General features: G+C 44.9%; 2 protein-coding genes across 8 annotated transcripts in view; one reads left to right on the forward strand and one right to left on the reverse strand.

Annotated features, from left to right (window-relative positions):
- The window catches only part of LOC143905269 (peroxisomal leader peptide-processing protease-like), a 62,354-nt gene that overhangs the window by 10,812 nt on the left and 33,972 nt on the right, over positions 1-17,570 (reverse strand). Inside the window, exon 1 of one of the 4 annotated variants that reach the window (XM_077420578.1) lies at positions 8,811-8,834. The exons of 2 other annotated variants lie outside the window; for them this stretch is intronic. The gene's annotated coding sequence lies outside the window, so the exon portion shown is untranslated. Of the gene's footprint in view, positions 1-6,466; positions 6,600-8,810; positions 8,835-17,570 lie in introns of those variants that run through there. One more of the 4 variants, XM_077420577.1, reaches the window with a different exon arrangement.
- The window catches only part of Itp (ion transport peptide), a 41,102-nt gene continuing 30,569 nt past the window's right edge, over positions 7,038-17,570 (forward strand). For 3 of the 4 annotated variants that reach the window (XR_013259156.1, XM_077420617.1, XM_077420618.1), the window contains exon 1: positions 15,811-17,371. Coding sequence is in view for 2 of the 4 variants with exons in the window: in XM_077420617.1 (XP_077276743.1) it covers positions 17,348-17,371 (24 nt within the window). In the remaining 2 variants the exon portion in view is untranslated. Of the gene's footprint in view, positions 7,244-15,810; positions 17,372-17,570 lie in introns of those variants that run through there. The other variant, XR_013259157.1, reaches the window with a different exon arrangement.

A 17,570-nucleotide genomic window follows, 5' to 3' on the forward strand; every position in this document is an offset into this window, starting at 1 on the left:
GGCCATCCCTGGTTCGATCGTGTCTAGAAAGCACGTAGGTCGCGCTAACTCGACGATCATCGGCATCAAGCCGCCGGTTTTCTTCTCATTATGCCGGCGGGGGAATCGGCTTCCTTTCGTGGTGAACGAAAAATCGAACCTCTCGTTCGGGATGGGAAATCGCCGGCGTTGGCAAAAGGAAGAAACTACAGCGGGAGAAGCCGCTGGGGCGTGTCCGGGGCTGGTAAGCTGGACTAGTTTTTGCTCGAGTCTTGCACCGGGTAGACCGCTTGGCACCTCGGAACGTACGGTGCATCGTGCAGCTCGTTATCGCGCTGGCCGGAACACACGAACCACGCCGGCGCGGCGAGCTCTCGGCGCGAGACTCGCTCGTTTCTCAGCGCGAGGACGACTACATTCTCGACTCGAAGTAGGAAAATTCGGAAGGATCGACAAGCACTTCGCAACATTAAACATTTCTAATTGCTGGAATTGTTAGAAATTTCTAATTGTCCGACCCTTTCGTTTTATGTCCAATGCCTCTTTAATTCTTTCCAATTTAATTCATTTTGATTAATATTATTGATTTTACATTTTTAACGAGACGCTCGCACGGCTGCAGAAGAAATAAATATATTTCAGGAAGAACGTTTTAACGTTATTAAAATTATAGTAAAATATAATGCTTTAACATTCGGAAAACTTCTTGCGCGAATTTTATTTAATTTATTCCCTATCCAATCAATAAAGGAATTAGGAATTAATTCGTACGAGTAAAAAGCTACTGCCGGTCGAAAATTTGACACGAATCGCGATTCAAAGATCGTTTTAGACGTCGCAAGGGTAGCCGATAATAACTGTCGGCTTGCCGCAGACTCGAGAAAGATACTAGAAAAAAAAATGTAACGGAACGCGCGCGAAGCACAGCAATTCTAATTAAAAAATTAATTCGGAGCCTTGATACGCAAGGACGAATATACTCACCTTCGGCAGGATCTATAAATAGCCGCGTATCTCGTCGCCACGACGCGACGTCTCGATCATTTTCTTACGGAGCGAAACCCGCTCTTCCTTCCTCTTTGTTTCTCTTCGGGGTTTTCGGTCGCTCGAGCAGAAAACGCGCTTTCGCATAATCGCGACGACAGTTTTATAATTCAATTAACGATTTCACCTGGTATCGCCGCCGATCGCTCGCGAGTGGAGGCGACCAACGAGCGCGTTCCGACCGGCGCGGCGGCGGGCGAACGTTCGCGAATGAAATATGTTCGCGGGACGTCTCTGAGAAATTGCCATACATTCGCATTCGTTGGAAAGTTTAAGCGACATTTAACGAATATCCGATCCGACGTGAAAGCGTACACAAGATTACTCTTTGTGCAAAAGGAGTTCGCACTGATACTTCAGTAAGAGGAAACAAATTATGACACACACCCATTTCAGGGATCTCAATTTTATCGCGAATCTCTCTGCCCAGAGTTACGCGCTAAAAAATTCTCTGCCAGAAAAATGCCAGCTGAAGCTACACGTCGTATATTAATAAATTTTATACGAGCTATTAAGAATGGAAGAAAAACAATTTGTTATTGCACGTTAAGGTAAAGGTACCGATACCCGGACATGTATACCTATATATCCGGACACCTTTGTTATTTATAAGTATAACGCGAATTAAAATCAAAGATAAAAGTATTTTTTCTTGTAGTTTGAAACTTCAGTTATAATATCCAAACGTTTATTTTCATAAATTTATATTTTTTTAAAGGTATCCAGACACAGATACGTGTCCAGGTATCGGTACATTTCCTATCCTTAAGTGTCCGGGTATTTTGGTACCTTTTACCTTAAATAAATTTAAATAAGTACGTGTACACGCGGTTGCGGCGTGCGCGGTGCAACAAAGTTAACATACGTCACAATTCGACTCGAGAGCGAGAAAGGGAGAGAAAGGAAGAAAAAGACGATTTGCGCGGCTACGCCTTCTTCGCGTAGGACCCCTCGATATCGCCCGCTGTTTTACACACGCGCGCAGATCGTATTGTGGACCATGATAATGGGCTATTGTTCCGAAGTATCGCGCGGATACGACTCGGCGAAGAATCGAGAAGAGGGCAACCCAACGCCGCGTCGACTGGCGACATGTCCGCGATAAAGTGTTCTTCTGTTTTATTCTTTTTTTTTTCATCGGCCGTTCTCCAGAGAGTTCGCAATCATCGATACAGTACCGAGATCAAAGACTGTTCGTCGTCCCGCCGCGCCGCTCGATCGACGATCGGCGGGCTCGATACCTCTGCGGTAATTAATGACGGTAATTCCATCGTCCTTCCCTATCGCGAGAGAGCATCTCGCGAAAAACGTCCATGTCGTAGAAGAGCTATTTTAAAACGCGACGGATGTTCCGTGATGCGAACGTCGAAGAAATCTATCTGAAGTCAGTCGGAATTATTTTATCGGAATCATTTAAGTGGAGAGGTGCCGTATCGGTCAGCAATACTTTCTCCTTCGATTTCTTTTCCGTTCAAGATTCTGATTTTCTGTACGTATGGCCCGCAGATAATAGAGATTCGCGCGCCAACGCGAGAATTATCGTTCCACGAATCTGCGAAGGGTTGACCGCAACAATGCCCGTCGTTGACACTCTCGCGTGATATCAGGTGGCCTTGATTACGTCAGCGCGGGCGCGGTGGAACTGGAGAACGGCCTGGAACGGGAGCGAGGAGGCCTTCGTCACCCGAACCAGCTGCCAGCTGGTCTCTCTCCGGGTGTTAGAGCGTATCTACGGTGCCGCGCTCCGGTCCGCGGCCGGCAGAACAGGGGGCCCTGCAACGAGATTCGCAGGTGCGAGAGGTGAGCGGGAGGACTCTCGCTTATCTTACCGAGAAATCGTCCTCGCTCTTGCCGCGGCATCTTAACGAACGGAAAACGAGCGATGGCGAGTCAGCGGAGAAGAAAGGCAGAGAAAGAGAGGGCGGAGTAGAAATCGAAGAGCCATTTCGAAGTCTCTTCGGGGTGTGTAGCCGGTCGTTTTTATTCCGCGAGTTGTCTTCCAATCGGGATGTCTTCTTTTAGCATTATTTTTCATGTATTTACATGTTAATATAAATTAATGCGTATCGCTAAAAAGATATTTGGATCTATAAAATTATTCGGAATTATCTTTAAGGTATGTTCGAGTTCGATGGAATTTATATCTGCGGAGATCTTGAAAAGAAAACGCTGACGAGAGACAAGGAGGCCGCGAGTGCGCCGTAGAAAGGCGAGGGGTCCGAAGGAAACTCCCGTACAAAGAGGGACAGAGGGAAAAAAGGATATTGCAAAAGGGAGAAATAGGCAAGAAAGGAAGAGATAGAGGGAGAAGAGGAGGAATGGAAGCACAAAAAAAAAAGAAAAGGAAAAAAAAACGGAGAAAGAAGAGAGTGCGCCTGAGAGGCGCAGGGGAGGGAAGACGAAGCAAAGCAAATGAAGTGAAAGAGGCGAAGCGTGCGTGTACTCGCAAAGGAGACGCGGGGAAAGGAGGGTAGAGGTGCGCAATCAGCGCGAGAGGGAAGGAGAGAGTAGAACGCGTAGCTCGAGCTAGTCGCCTAGACAGCGTGGCAGCGCGGCGGCAGAAATCAAATAAAACGAGAGCTCGCTCGCGTACGCGCATGCACGTATAACCGAGCTGTACAGTGCCTGGCAGCAATGTGGTCTCTCTCTCTCTCTCTTTCTCCCTCTCTTCCTGGCCGCGGTGGGTCCGACGATGGCGAGAACACGCCATGTCGTTCGCGACGACCGTTGGCGGCATCTTGTCTGGCCCGCAAAATATCTCTCGTCATTACAAGTAATGGTAGTCGACGATTACGCTCGACATTCCGATGCTCGATATGCCATCAGATACGTCATTCTAGGAGAACTCGAGAAACGTACGACCGACCTAATGTTCTAGATGAGACCTAGTCTTCTTTTCCATCTCTCGCCAAGGTCCTCTCATCTCGCGATCTTCAGATTCCGTACAGCGTTAATATCCAGGTCGGTGAAACCTAAACCCACGACCAGGCTGGGACTTGGTCAGCCCGGGTTAATTTAGCTAATTTAGAGTTAGAGCTGCTCCCGGCGAGATCTAAGTATTGATGTTTGCAAAGATCGTTTGCGCCTGATACTAATCATCGCAGCAGCAAAACAGCGTCGCTGTGCCACTTAGCGATCGGTTAGCCCGTTTGCGGTAGGATTTAAGCGCTCCTCGTTCCCCGTTTAACTCGAGCTTTCCGTGCCGTGTGCGATAAATAACGCATGTATCTGCGGCATTAGTTACAGGGTAAGTGCGAACGTTTGTCGAAAAAAAAAGCGTCTTTTTCGTTCCGATGTTTTCTCGGTATTTCACCGGTTCCCCGATTGGCGGCTGCCGACGATTTCTATATCGCGGATACGTGTGGCTTGTCACGTCCTTAGCGTATACATCGCGCGAGCGGAATTTCAACCTCGGCCGCGCGTTCATCGAATTTATCGTCGTGCGTGCGTGAGCTTGCCTTAGCGAGTGAATGGGGAATTAAACTGTGCTCTTTCACGACGTTAACGCACGACGAGAGGCCCCGGCGTATCGCCGCGCATAGCTCGCCTGCTCGCGCGCGTTTCTAAAAGCTTCCCATATGGCAGCTATCGTTCCGGTGTAACCACACCACCGGGGGGGACTTTCATTTACCATAATAAGATATATAGAGGAACGGCCGCGGGGGCCGATCTATATATAGCCGCCAAGTAATTTTATCGCGAGGAATGCGCCGCGCACTCGCGCGCGTTTCTTTAACTCCGGTTAAATTAACGCGCGGTTCTGGCCGCCGATCGATCGAGTTCTCGGGGGGGGGGGGAGAAAAAAATGGAAAAAGATTCTCCGTGGGGAAAGGCGCAAAGAACATCCGAATAATGAATCAGGAATGACTGTAAGAGAGAATAATGTATACAACGCGATTGTTAACGCTTACGGAATCTTGGAAAGTTTGCCTTAATTTCCACTTACGTACGGCAAATATTTAACGAAACAACTAGCAGTTAGAGAGATCTCTTCCGGTTGCACGTGCACGACTGCGAATCGACGTCGTGATCGAGACCTGCGTCGCAACGACGCAGAAACTCTTAGCACTAGGTGCGGCTGACTACTTGCGGAGTGTGTATACCCGGGGATCTCGCGCGGCCGAGAAGCGGCCCAGAAGCCGCGCTGGTACATACAGGAACATGCCAGGAATTGGAAAGGCTTTCCGTGCGATGAATTTATGCAACACGCGCGGGCTGAATCGCGGCTGCGTCGCCGAGCGTCGTCATCGTCTAGGAGCAGACGTGGCAAATTGCACAGAATTACCGTTCTCTGCTCGTTTTCGCGATCCATAGTTTCTTACATCTTGGACTTCGATCCCCGAGGAGGAGAAGAAGAAGCTAGGAATCTCGAGAGGGAAAAAATGACCGGACGGTATTACGTGCCGTACCCTGCGCGAAGTCCACGGTTATTTCTGCACTTACCGAACGAGTGCTAATTCGTGGAACTTCTATTTTCTCGTCTCGATCGAATTAACACGTTCGAGCTCGAGTGTGTCATTATATTAATAAACGCGGTGTGTATATAATATACATATAGATACAAGTGCGGACACGCACCTTGCGATTTCTCTAATACCAAGAACATATGTTGCCTCACACGTGACGGGAACTTCGGAAATTGCAGTTCAATGAGGACGTTTTTGCGAAGATCGAAGTGTACTTGGTGCAAAAGTGGTCTACGTCGTGCGATTAGTCATACAAGAACAACGCGTCCTTTTCATATGTCGATCGCGCGGGACTTTTTGCCAATCGCGTGATAGAAGATTAACTTTATGGAAATCTGCGTTGCTTAAGGGTCGGTTAGATCAATCATCTCGTTATATGACGTCGCTATGAAATTGCCGGAAAACACGGATAGGCGATTCTCGCAACTTACGTTCTTCGCAAGTTCTTCGTCAGCGAGAACAAGCTCGGAAAACATGTCAGACATTCTCGGACAAATCCCAATAAGGCACGTAAGAATGCAGACGTATTCTTGAAATTTTTCTAGACTCTGAACTCCTTTGATAGCTGCTGCCTTTAATTATCCGACGTGATTCGTCAGATAATTTTAGGCACAGTTACAGAGAGACAGATATAGCTCGTAAATTTAATTTGTTAATTTGTAATTTTGTGCTGCAAGTTATTTAGAACCCTCAAATCCATCCCACGTCTACATATTTTTGTAAAAATAACGTAATGACAGCGTTACGTGTCAGAGACTGAATAAAACTGATTTGCCATATTTGAAGGGACGCACACCATTCAATTTACGTCGAATACATGGATTTGTTACTCACGTCGCGTAACTAATAAAAACGAACCACGATTACAGGACAGACGTCGTAGGGTGCTGAAGAAAAAGAGGGAACCATGTACACCTGTACTATACGCATGATTGACCAAAATATATGTATTTTATATGCTGCCTATTTATACACACCACTATCGGAAATAGCACGCTCGCGGCGTTAGTAATCTCTTTGTCGCTGACGTCCGTCCCGAAGCTCCATTCACGAAAATTTGGGCGAAAAATCCATTTACGAGAATTCGGATGACGCGACTATACGCCGTGTTTGATATCGGCACGTGGACGAGACATAATTTTGTCCCGCGGCATCGCTCGGTCTCCACGTGTGCCCTAAAATTGCCGTTGATCATCCGCTTCTGTGTACATACATAAGGTTAATATCCACCCACACCGCCGAGCGTCGCGGGATTAAGGGATCATCGCGAGTAAATTAAGGTAAACAGAGGAAGGACGGACGCGCGCGTTTCCCGGACGAAGTGAACTTCCCCTAGGACGGATGCTGCGAGGGAGGGGGGGGGTCGAAACGAGATCAAGAGGCTTGCCCTCGACGACGCAAGAAAAAAGTTAGACGCCGGTTACTCATTACTCGGAAGATTGCAGACTCTATTTTTGTACAGATCGCACAATTGGAGCATCTTCGTGGCGCGGTGGTAGTAATAGCGACGCGGCCATGGTTACTAGTGGTAAGAGGGTGGCGATAACGCGATCGTTTGACGAGGATCGAGCGCGGGGGCGAAGACGGGGATACAAACGTCGTGGACACCCCGTAGAGAGGTGTATATTAGACGCGATGCGTCGCGACGCACGTATCAGAAGGACGCTGGACACGATCGAGAGATCTGGTTCGAGGAATTATTCTTGCGTGACCACATCGGGAGACCAAGCGTTCGCCGGAAGGATCTAGACATGGTACGTGCCTCAAACGATCTGTGCTCTTGACGAATTTGTCACTCCTGTGAACGGTCAACGATTATCGGATAAATTCCATTTTTGTTAAAAAAAAAAAAAACATCGTAAGATAATATTAATTCCATTATGACAAAATTATGTTTTTAAATAAAATTGACTTTCGAAAACTATTATTTATAAAAATCTTTTTAGAACAAAGTACTATATTGTTGTAAAATATTTCAAATAATTAAAATTTTAGATTTTATTTTGAAACAAAATACTATACTGTTATAAAATATTTCAAATAATAATTAAAATTCGAGCTTCTGCTAGCTCGATAAATAGATTTTTGAAAAATAGAATCACGTTGCTTTATATGCGAAAATAGAATTAAAAAGATAACTTCATAAATGCACATTTGTTGATGCATTTTAAGGTAACCTACCTAAAAATTTGGTCATAAAAAAATTATGGTATTAGCGATATCATGAACTTTCGAGTGATTTAAACGCCTTGACTTTAATTGACAGTACCGCTCGCTCCGTTTCTCTTTTAACGTTAGAAATTCAATACACTCGAATACTTGCATAAACATTTTCTCTGCCGGGTATAAGAGACCAATATTTATAGCAGCATTGTGCTGTAGAATTTCAAATTATGTCTACATGGTCGTTCTTATTGTTTAGTCGCACACGCGGCTGCATGCATGGGTTAAATAGATATCTTTCCACATAGCTCATGAATCGCTAAACTTACGTAGACGATCTCGCTCTCTGACGAATACTTTAAAATAAGAAACGGTCAATTAAGCCAATCGAGAAAATTACCTCTGATTTTCTTCGAATGAAGGCTCCGTTACTTAAGAAACGGAGAGAAAGGAGGAAAAAGCGCGCGCCATACGCCTGCGTCCACATAAATTACTCTCGCAGATTCAATGCAAGACGACCGTCTGCATAAACAATTCAGGTCACACGCGGTGCAACGTGCGCATTGCGCGCGGAGCGCGATGTGCCTCGCGCGCATTACTTAACAACGCGCGAACCGTTCGTCGCATTCATTATGAATAAAAAACGCGGTTACGGACGCGTATATATACGCTCGCGTACGTCAGAGTTTTATTAATGAATTGTGCTTGGGCACCGCTTTCCGATAACCGCGGCGCGGCGTTGTTACGACGAACGTTACGAAACCGGTCGCGCGCGTGCCAATGGGAACTGAATCACGAGGAGCTTGATAATAATATCCGACTCGCAATCGTCGACTCGCGTGACTTTTATGCTTTTCGCCGCGCGACGAGCGTTACGTTACTTATTATACGATATTACAACGCGCTTGTGTTGTGCGCGCGGGGCACCGAGATATTTCAAAAAATGTGGGCAATTGTGACCCACTTGCTCGAAGAGTGGTTCTGTTGGGGTAGAATGAGAAGACCCAAAGCGAAAAATCGAATAATTAATGAGCCGCGTATTTTTACGAGTTAAATACTTTACTCGAAGCTTTTTACGTTGCAATTAGCACTTTTTTTTTAGAAATGCTATGTAAATAATGTAATGACATGTAATGAATATGGGAAGTTGGGACGTACCGTAGAAACATTACCATTCACTCACGTCGCACTTTGCACAATGCGCACGAAGTGTCTGATGCACACGCGCCGCACTTTGCATCAGAACTTTCGCGACATATCCTTATCAGAGATAAGATCTCTGAAACGGTGTTGGCGCACGCCGATCTTTGATAACGAATATCGATCTTATCGCCGTGCAGTCACTGCAGTCTTAAGATTTACGAGCGCGAAAAATAAAATACATCGCGCGCGAAAGCGTAATGAGTGCAAAATAAGAAATAAGAGGAAAAGAAGAAAAATAATATATATTGTTAATATATATTCTAAAATATAATCAGAAGAGGAAATATATAATTGTGTGTGTCGACGAGTAAAACAAACGCGTTTTGTGGCGAGAACTTATTAAAAGTTAACAATTAAGCTACACGTGTGAAAATCTGTCTTGCAGATTGGGATTTTACGTCTATTCCTCGTCTCTGGTATCTGATTCTTGCATTTCATCGCGCGTCTCGACCCTCTCCAGAGAAGAGCGCATATTTATACGGCAGCTTTCGGAGAATCGTTTAAGCGCGAGCACGCGGTTGAATTGGTCGGCCGCGATTTAAGCGAACCGCAAAGTAACGCGTCGCAAACTAGCAGTAAGGAGAAAATGAAATTGCGCGATTCCATTGTCGTTCGCTCGCTCGCTCGCTCATCCGGATGATGTAGCCAACGGAATGAGATCGCGTCGACGACGAGCGAGAGAATCGCGCGAGATCGTCTTTAAACTCGGCGTGAGCACGTCTCCCGACATGAGCGTATGCAAGCAGGGACCAACGAACATCCATTCGCTTTATAATTCCCGGACTTAAAGCACTGGAACCAACTGGAACGTCATTTGGACGGAAAGATCAAGCTTTCATTTCAAATTTTGTTCAAAATTAAAAGAAAATTAAAAATACAAGCAAAGTAAAAATAAAGCTTATATCACAATCTCCTCACAGATGTTCTCCGATTTGATAAGTCAAAGATATATAAATCAGTCTTTCGGTGCAATTAAATATTCTTGGTAATTAATAATTTTTCGTTCGTTAATAATTTTTGTGATCATGCAGGATGAGATCGAAAGCCATCGTCGTGGAATTTGTTTCGCGCGCGTAAAAATTTATTATATGGACGCCGATGTCCGTTAAGTCTCTCGGTGCGTCCAGCTGTCTGCCCGAAGCTCCGGCTCGCCTAATTGTCCCTTTAATTCGCCTCAATTGCTTCTTGGCACGGTCGCGCGAGAAACGATACCGCGAGGAATCCGACGAAAGGCTACGGACACGTCGCTCGCGCGAGACCGTGGTCTTGATTTTCTCGCATTCCCGTTTTACCGGGAACATTACCGAGGGAAAACTGCCGCTAGCTTCTATGCAAGATTTTCTTTGAGCCGTGAGTAGAGTTGAGTCTCGTACGCGAAAATTCTCGCAAGAGACATAATAAAATTTAGAGAAATTACTTTATGTCATCACATATTATTATCGTTATCGCGAAAATATTATGAAAAATGTATAATATATAACGCGCGTTTTGTTTCTTTTTTAATTTAATTATATATTTATAACGTATATTAAATGGTTCTTTGATTGTGAAAGTTTTATTTTATTATTAAAAGTCCTACCGCTTTGATATCGTAATGGCGTACGGTTGAATTTTCTCTGAGAAAATCTGGCAAAACACTGGACACATCTATATAAAAAATTGGATAAAAAATTAGATAAGAAATTTTAAAATATCTCTAAGAGTTACTTAAGCGCGGCAAGCAGGACTTGCAGATAGAATGTCAAATTACGATATAAAATTATTGTGTTGCAACATGATTACAACGCACGTGTCGTTTTCGCGGAGTGTCATATCTCCGGCGATGATGTACACGCTGCACAACAGTCAGCGAAGTTCTGAATGAAGCAGCGTGCGTGGCACGATAACACGAGGACGTGAGACTTTGACTTCACGACGAGTGCGGGGTATATCGTCGATACGATGGGATTCAACTTCGTCACGCGACGTCATTGCGTCCCGCGCGCGTCGCTCTGACGGCGGCGTGCATCGACGTTGCATCGATGACGGTAGGAGGGCTCGGCCGACCGATTGCACCACTTCGCATCGTTGCCTCGAGTTTAAGCTAATAACGCGGCTGAAGAGCGAGGCGGCGCACACGATGTATCGCGCGATGGCATATCGCGCGACGACGCTACGAGAAATGCGTTTCGATAGCGAACCCGCCGGAATTGTTGTTAATTGGGCGCGAGAGCGAGCTGTCTCGTCGGCACGCGAAAAATGTCCCAGCGATTTAACTCCGTTTCGCAAGGCGTCGCAGTTTAGTTTCCGTCGCAAAGTCCCGCGTTGTCCCGCCGCTTGGGGCGGGCCGTTGACCACGTTATTTACCGTATGGCATTTTGCTCGCTTGCGAAACCAAGTGTCGCATATATGTGTTTCCATACGTCGTACCGTACCGGCGCGGCGGCGGCGAAGTTCTGGTACGTAGGAACGTTCGAATTAAATTTTATCTAATCTTATCGAGCGGAACGGACGCCCGTATTGTGTGTCGATCGCTGTCAATCGCTGAATGTGGATAGAGATTATGCAAATTGTCACGCAAATATTTGCTTCACAGCAACAAAACTGAATCGTAATGAGCTGGGACAATTTAAATGATACGCAAAGTAATATTAGTATAGATTAGCGAGAGTAATATATAATTTTTTGCACTGCGAGATATAGTAATACATCTATTATGACATTTACTTCTCACTTTATTTCAGTTCCGTATACGTATGTGTGTGCCGATAAAACTATCTTTTTTATACGTTCACATTTATTATGGATACTTAAGATTTTTACTTGGCATTTTTTATTTTTGTCTTTTTTTTTATTTTTTCACTATATTTTTCGTCATGTGCTCGGTTAAAAATCAGGAACGTTTAATTGCTCATTCGTTTTTTGCGTTAAATATCACGCCTGCAATCCGAGTAATATTCGTGATTCGGGCACTTTTACTATTTCAATTAACCGCTGCCGAGCCGACGACTATTAATTGCAATTGCACGTGCGTGTCGCATCGCACGCACGCGATGCCGCGGGACCCTGGTCTTGATTTCGCTCGGTGCAGCCGCGAAACACCCGTCTCTCCCCCGTCATTACGACGTCATTCCGGCGTGATCTTGACCCGCTGACGGCGGCTCCGACAAATAAAAGATCGAGTTTCATCCGTAATACGAGCGGTATAAGAAAATGCACAAGATTATTTTCCGAAGATTCTCACCTCGCCGTACGAAAATTGCATCGTATACATATCGCCGTTGTTATTGCTTCAATAATTTACGCGACAAATTCTTCGGAGAGGAATGGAGAGATCTCTCTGACCTAGCTCCGGATAATTCTCATATATATGACGTAAAATAGTTGCGAGATTGCATCGCGGAGGTAAATAAAATATTTCAATTTCCTACGTAAACTTGATTTCGAAATAACGAAGCGTTATCGAATCGGCACAACGTTACGTCGTCGTGACGCAGTTTCGACATCGGCGGACGATTCCCTTTCGCCGCCGCACTCCCTGCTCGCCCTCGCTCAAACTCTCTCACTGTCTTCGAATTACACATCGGGCGGATAATTCCCTTCCGAGTACTGCTGATCACGATGGAAAGACAGGCACGCTCTCACGCGCAGGTGTTGACTCGCTCGTGCCTTTAACTCGCGATATTATTGTTGATAAAGCAAGGTATGAGATATATAGAGATGTAGATATCGGTCTATATTTATTCGAAACACACCGGTAGTAAACTGCCTCAGATATTTGAAAAATTAATTCTGGTATTTTTTATATTAATTGGCTCAATTTTAAAACAATGATTTCACTTTGACCACCAAATACTCGCGTACAAACTGCACCTGCATCTTCTAGATTGAAACATATGGTATTTGGATATTTGAAGATCTTACCTTATTCGTTTAACTTTGATATTATCCATGTTTCAATGCCTGGTAGAAATTGTAAATAAAAAAGAAAGTTATCACAGTTATGATTGTCTCAATCGCATGATTCTCAAAAAAATACAATTGAAGTGTTAATATGTCACGTTACGCATCGCAAGTCTATCGCGTATCTGTCGCGTTTCCGATAACTTCTTCGCAAAATTTTCGGATCGCAACTTACGCTTCTCGTTCCACGATCGCCGATCCACCGGAAACCGACGTGCCCGCAATTTAGGCTCGTCGCCGGCGATTCATCAATCGCCGGCCGAGAGCCGCGCGGCTCGCGCGAGCGGCCACTGATCCAGAAAGCAATCCCGGGAATTCGTTACGGAACTCGAAGGCGAGCTACTTTCCGTTCTCAGGGAGGCTGTCGAGTTATTTATAGCGTCCTACCCGCCGCCGCATAGGCTGCAAAAGGAAATTCTCTCTCGCTCTCCTTCTTCACCGTCACCGCCACCGCCGCCGCCGCCGCCGCCGCCACCTTCGGCATCTCTGTCCTCGTATGTACATACGTGCCCGCTACGGTCGCAAGTGCGCGTGTATCTGTCTGCCTTCTCCTCGGCTCGGCAAAAGCCCAGAGGAAGAGACCGTCGACGATGGTGGCCGCGCGTACGACGCTGGAAATATATCCACGTTTCGCAACGAGAGCCAACCCACTGACGAAAAAAATAACGAGATTGCTTCGAGAGAACTCTCTCCTCTCTCTCTCTCTTTTCTCTTGATTTCTCCCTCTCTCTTCTTCCAATCCTTCACTACCTCCGTTATCATTTAATCTTATTTATTATTTCAATTTCGTTCAGACTTTTCAAAATTAAAAGCTACGTCAAAATCATTTGTCGATCAACCCACAAGAAATTCACGTATTATGCATCGCGAAATAATCTTGCAAACGTGAGAGACGAGACGGTCAAGACGACGCGAGAAATTGCGATGGTTAAGGGCGGTTGAGAGCGCGTACTCTCTCACAGAACAGAAATACTTAACCCAGAAGAGTTCGGAGAGGAGGCATCTGGCTGATGTATCTTCCTGTTTCCTAGAAGCACGCGCTGAATCGAGCGCGCAAGCATTCCCTTTGGGATAAACCATTGATGAATGAATTGCTTGTATCCCGTGCTTGATTCTAGCCGCCTGTCCGTCTCTCTCTCCTTCTCTCGCGCGAGCAAGTCTTCCGACTTGCGAGATCATCGTCTGTAATGTATACATGAGTCACTCCCGTACGATAGTTTCCTGCCGATGTTGCGTCCAACGTTTGCTCTCTCGCATATCGTAAAGTTGGACTTCTCGGGTTCCAATTCCTCAAGGAGGTTGTAAGAAGAATCAGAAGTGTTAGGAATTGCATAAAATTTAAAACACAAACTTTTTTATAAACAATGCCAGCATGTAAATATGTTTGGAGATTTTTTTTCACCGGTTAGTTTTTAAGAACATTTATAGCATAGTTCAAGATTTATTAATGTCACTTTTATGTCACAGTAAAAGTTTTCTCGCATAACTCTCTGTGTGTATTTTATACGGCAAAGCAAACATACTTGAAGCCAACATACTTGAAGCAAACATACTATGAAGCTATAACATACTTGAGATATGACATATGAAAGAAGATAAAAGATTTATTTATTTATTTCGTACTAAGTTTTTTTTCGTTATTCTATTGAAGCAAATTTCGGTTAAATACTTTTTTCGATATCGATTAATATCGATTAATTAATTACTACGGTTCTACCGCGGTGCACATTTTAATATTGCAAGAAAACTATACGGCCACATTTTTCAATTTTGAAAACACTTTTTAATATAATATTCTTTATATATTAAACATAAATTTATTTAGTTCTTAATATTTTTAATAATTATTTTTTTGATAATTGATGTTAACATCGAGTCTCCATTAGAGAACCCATTAAAAAACCCTTGAACTTGAAATGTTCTTAAAATATGAACCGGTGAAAAGATCCAAAAAAATTCACATGCTGATATTATTTATAAAAGAGCTTATGTTATAAATTTTATGCAATTCTTAACATTTTTTAATCTTCTTGCAATTTCCTTAACTACGCGTACGACAATCCTCTTCCGAAATGTTCTTGTGAAAGAAAAATGTTCGAAGAGCGTGACGCGAGTCGTGGAGTTAAATGGTGAGGTCGAATTTCTTACGAGCGACGCTACATATCCGATATATATCTTCGCCGGAAATATTAGTCAGTAGATTATCACGTAGATGATTGACATCGACACGTAATGACGTATGCAACGTATAAAATTCCTTGCTTTGATATATTTGACTGAATCATATTTGTAGTACGGCGAAATGCGAGTCCAAGAGTAAAACTTTGGGAAAAAAAAAAAAATTAAACTGTCAAGTAACTTGTATAGAATTATTCAAAACAACATTATTAAAATAATATTGCCTAATTATCATCAGTGAATAATCGCTTCAAATTCTAATTATGTTATATTTAGAAATTGATAACGCTATATAAAGATATCACACTATCACACAGAGATAAACGTATAGCTCCAGCAGTCATTCACCGATGCCCGCTCATTCACTGGCGCGTCCACGTGTTTACATCGTCGCACGTTCAACTCGCCGAAATTCTATCCCTTCAAGTCTTATCTTCTCTCTCTCTCTCTCTCTCTCTCTCTCTCTCTCTCTCTCTCTCTCTCTCTCTCTCTCTCTCTCTTTCCTTTATCCAAATCTCCCCCGAAATTCCCCCCTGTCGTCGACGCGACACGCTTCTGCGACTTTGCGCCAGCACAAACAGATTCAGGCCGGTCGTCTGAATCGTATATAGAAGCTATTCGCGGAAGCTGGGCCTGCGGAGCGAGAGCGTTAACGTCCCGTCACGTCGCCCGGCGAGAGGGTCCCCCGTTCAACTGTGTTAAGTGCCCTGCACCTATAAGGGGCACGCCACGCGAGGGGAGGAGAGTTCGCAAACATAAGCCCGCATACATACTCTCTGATGCAGGACCCTAACACATGACGCGGCGAATAAAGCTGTCAGTAGCGCTCGTCGCGGTCGCCGGATCTTCTGGTTCGGCTTCGACAGCCGCGCATCCACGAGATCGCCCAAACCCATATGTGTCCTCCGCGTGCCGTCCGCGTCACGCGTCTCAGAATTACGGCGCCGAGGGAGACGAAATTTTCCTAGATACCAGGGATTATCGGAAATCGTTTGCACGCGCGTATATGCTTTGTGCCGTCAGAACGGAGCTGTTCGGAGTTTGTGGAGCTATCCAAAACATGCGTCTTCGGAAATTATCGTAATACGGATCCTCAGATTCTTGAGACAACCGAATTTCCGGTGAAGATTTTCACATCGACGACGTATTAAATGTATCGATTAACGAGACTTCGATTTGCCATCGGATTTGTGTTTTAAAAAAGAAGGCAAAAGAAATCTCGAAAAGGAGAGAACGCAAGTTGGTGATGACATTGCGCGTTATAATCGTGCATTCGTGGTGACTTCTTTGAGATTCTTAAAAAAGTATTTTTTGACAGTGTTGCTAAACCAACTTGGTTGGTTTAACCAAGTTAGAAGAGTTTTTATCAACAAGAACAAAACAATTTTAAAAAGTAGTCTGAACGAATGGGTGCGCAAAACAAACGTTGCGCTTGAGCTCCTTATAACTTTCGGCGAATTAAATTCTTTCCGCACTACGTGATCCGGTTGCTCGCGCGATTGCAGGCGCGCTTCGTGGGCGTGAGAAAATCGGCCGGACCGACCGCCGACTGGCACGGATACGGACATTATAACTCATCAGAGAGAGAGAGAGAGAGAGAGAGAGAGAGAGAGAGAGAGAGAGAGAGAGAGAGAGAGAGAGTCCGAACTCGTATACGCGGTCCCTGATACGAAGGTTCTTCCTATGCGAGCGACCAACTCGACCAACCATCTCTGCGCAAAATAATGCAGTCCTAATTGCGAGAAATCCCTTTCTCATTTGTGCAAAGACAGTGTCAGTTGACGCTGTAACTTGACCACGTCTCTGGGAATCGTGATTTCCTTTTTTTATGCAGAAATTGACGTTGATCGCGAGTTCGGGACTTGGTCAACGAGGCAGATGAACATAGCACCGGAAAGTATGGGGAACAAGTATCGGCGCGTTATAATAATGAGCAGGAGGCCGGTCGCGCGATTTTCCCCCATGTTGGAAAATAATTCGAGGAATATTCTCGCGAGTGGTGAACTGAAGAGCGGGAATCTTTCGAGGAACCTGCGCGTTACGTGACTCTTTCGGGAATGATGAGATCGTTCGTGAGACTCGAAACGACGAGGAGCGCGTAGTGAAAAAGCGCGCGCGTATACTGTCGACGGACTCTTTCCCCAGGCTCGAGTTCACGACGTGGGTTCATATTTCCGCGGGTTAGAACGGTAGTGGACGCACGGGGGGGGGGGGTGAATAATATCTCTCGGGGAAAAGTGAAAGAAACGCGCGTGAAAAGGCACGTGGGAACCCCTAAATTGGAACTTGGCCCGAACCTCGCTTGCGACTCCGGTGGGCTGGCGACGTGCTTTTTCTCGGCCGAGCCTCTCACCGCTCTCGTTCACCAACATATGTGCGCTATGATCTCAAACAAGGTAAGCGCGCCGCGATTTCAGCTCGATTGCCATTCAACTGATAAGTCGCAGTCGCAAAAGGCAGGAAGGTTCAACAGAAGTCGAAAGAAAAAACTGTCGATGCGTCTTTTTGTTTGAAAAATTAAGAGTAATTTTTATCGGAAATTATATTAGATTTAATAAAATTGTAACAGATTATATAGATGTCATTTGTGGTGAT

Source organism: Temnothorax americanus, unplaced genomic scaffold, assembly GCF_048541705.1.
Source record: "Temnothorax americanus isolate GAGA-0224 unplaced genomic scaffold, ASM4854170v1 Scaffold6, whole genome shotgun sequence".
Classification (NCBI taxonomy): domain Eukaryota; kingdom Metazoa; phylum Arthropoda; class Insecta; order Hymenoptera; family Formicidae; genus Temnothorax; species Temnothorax americanus.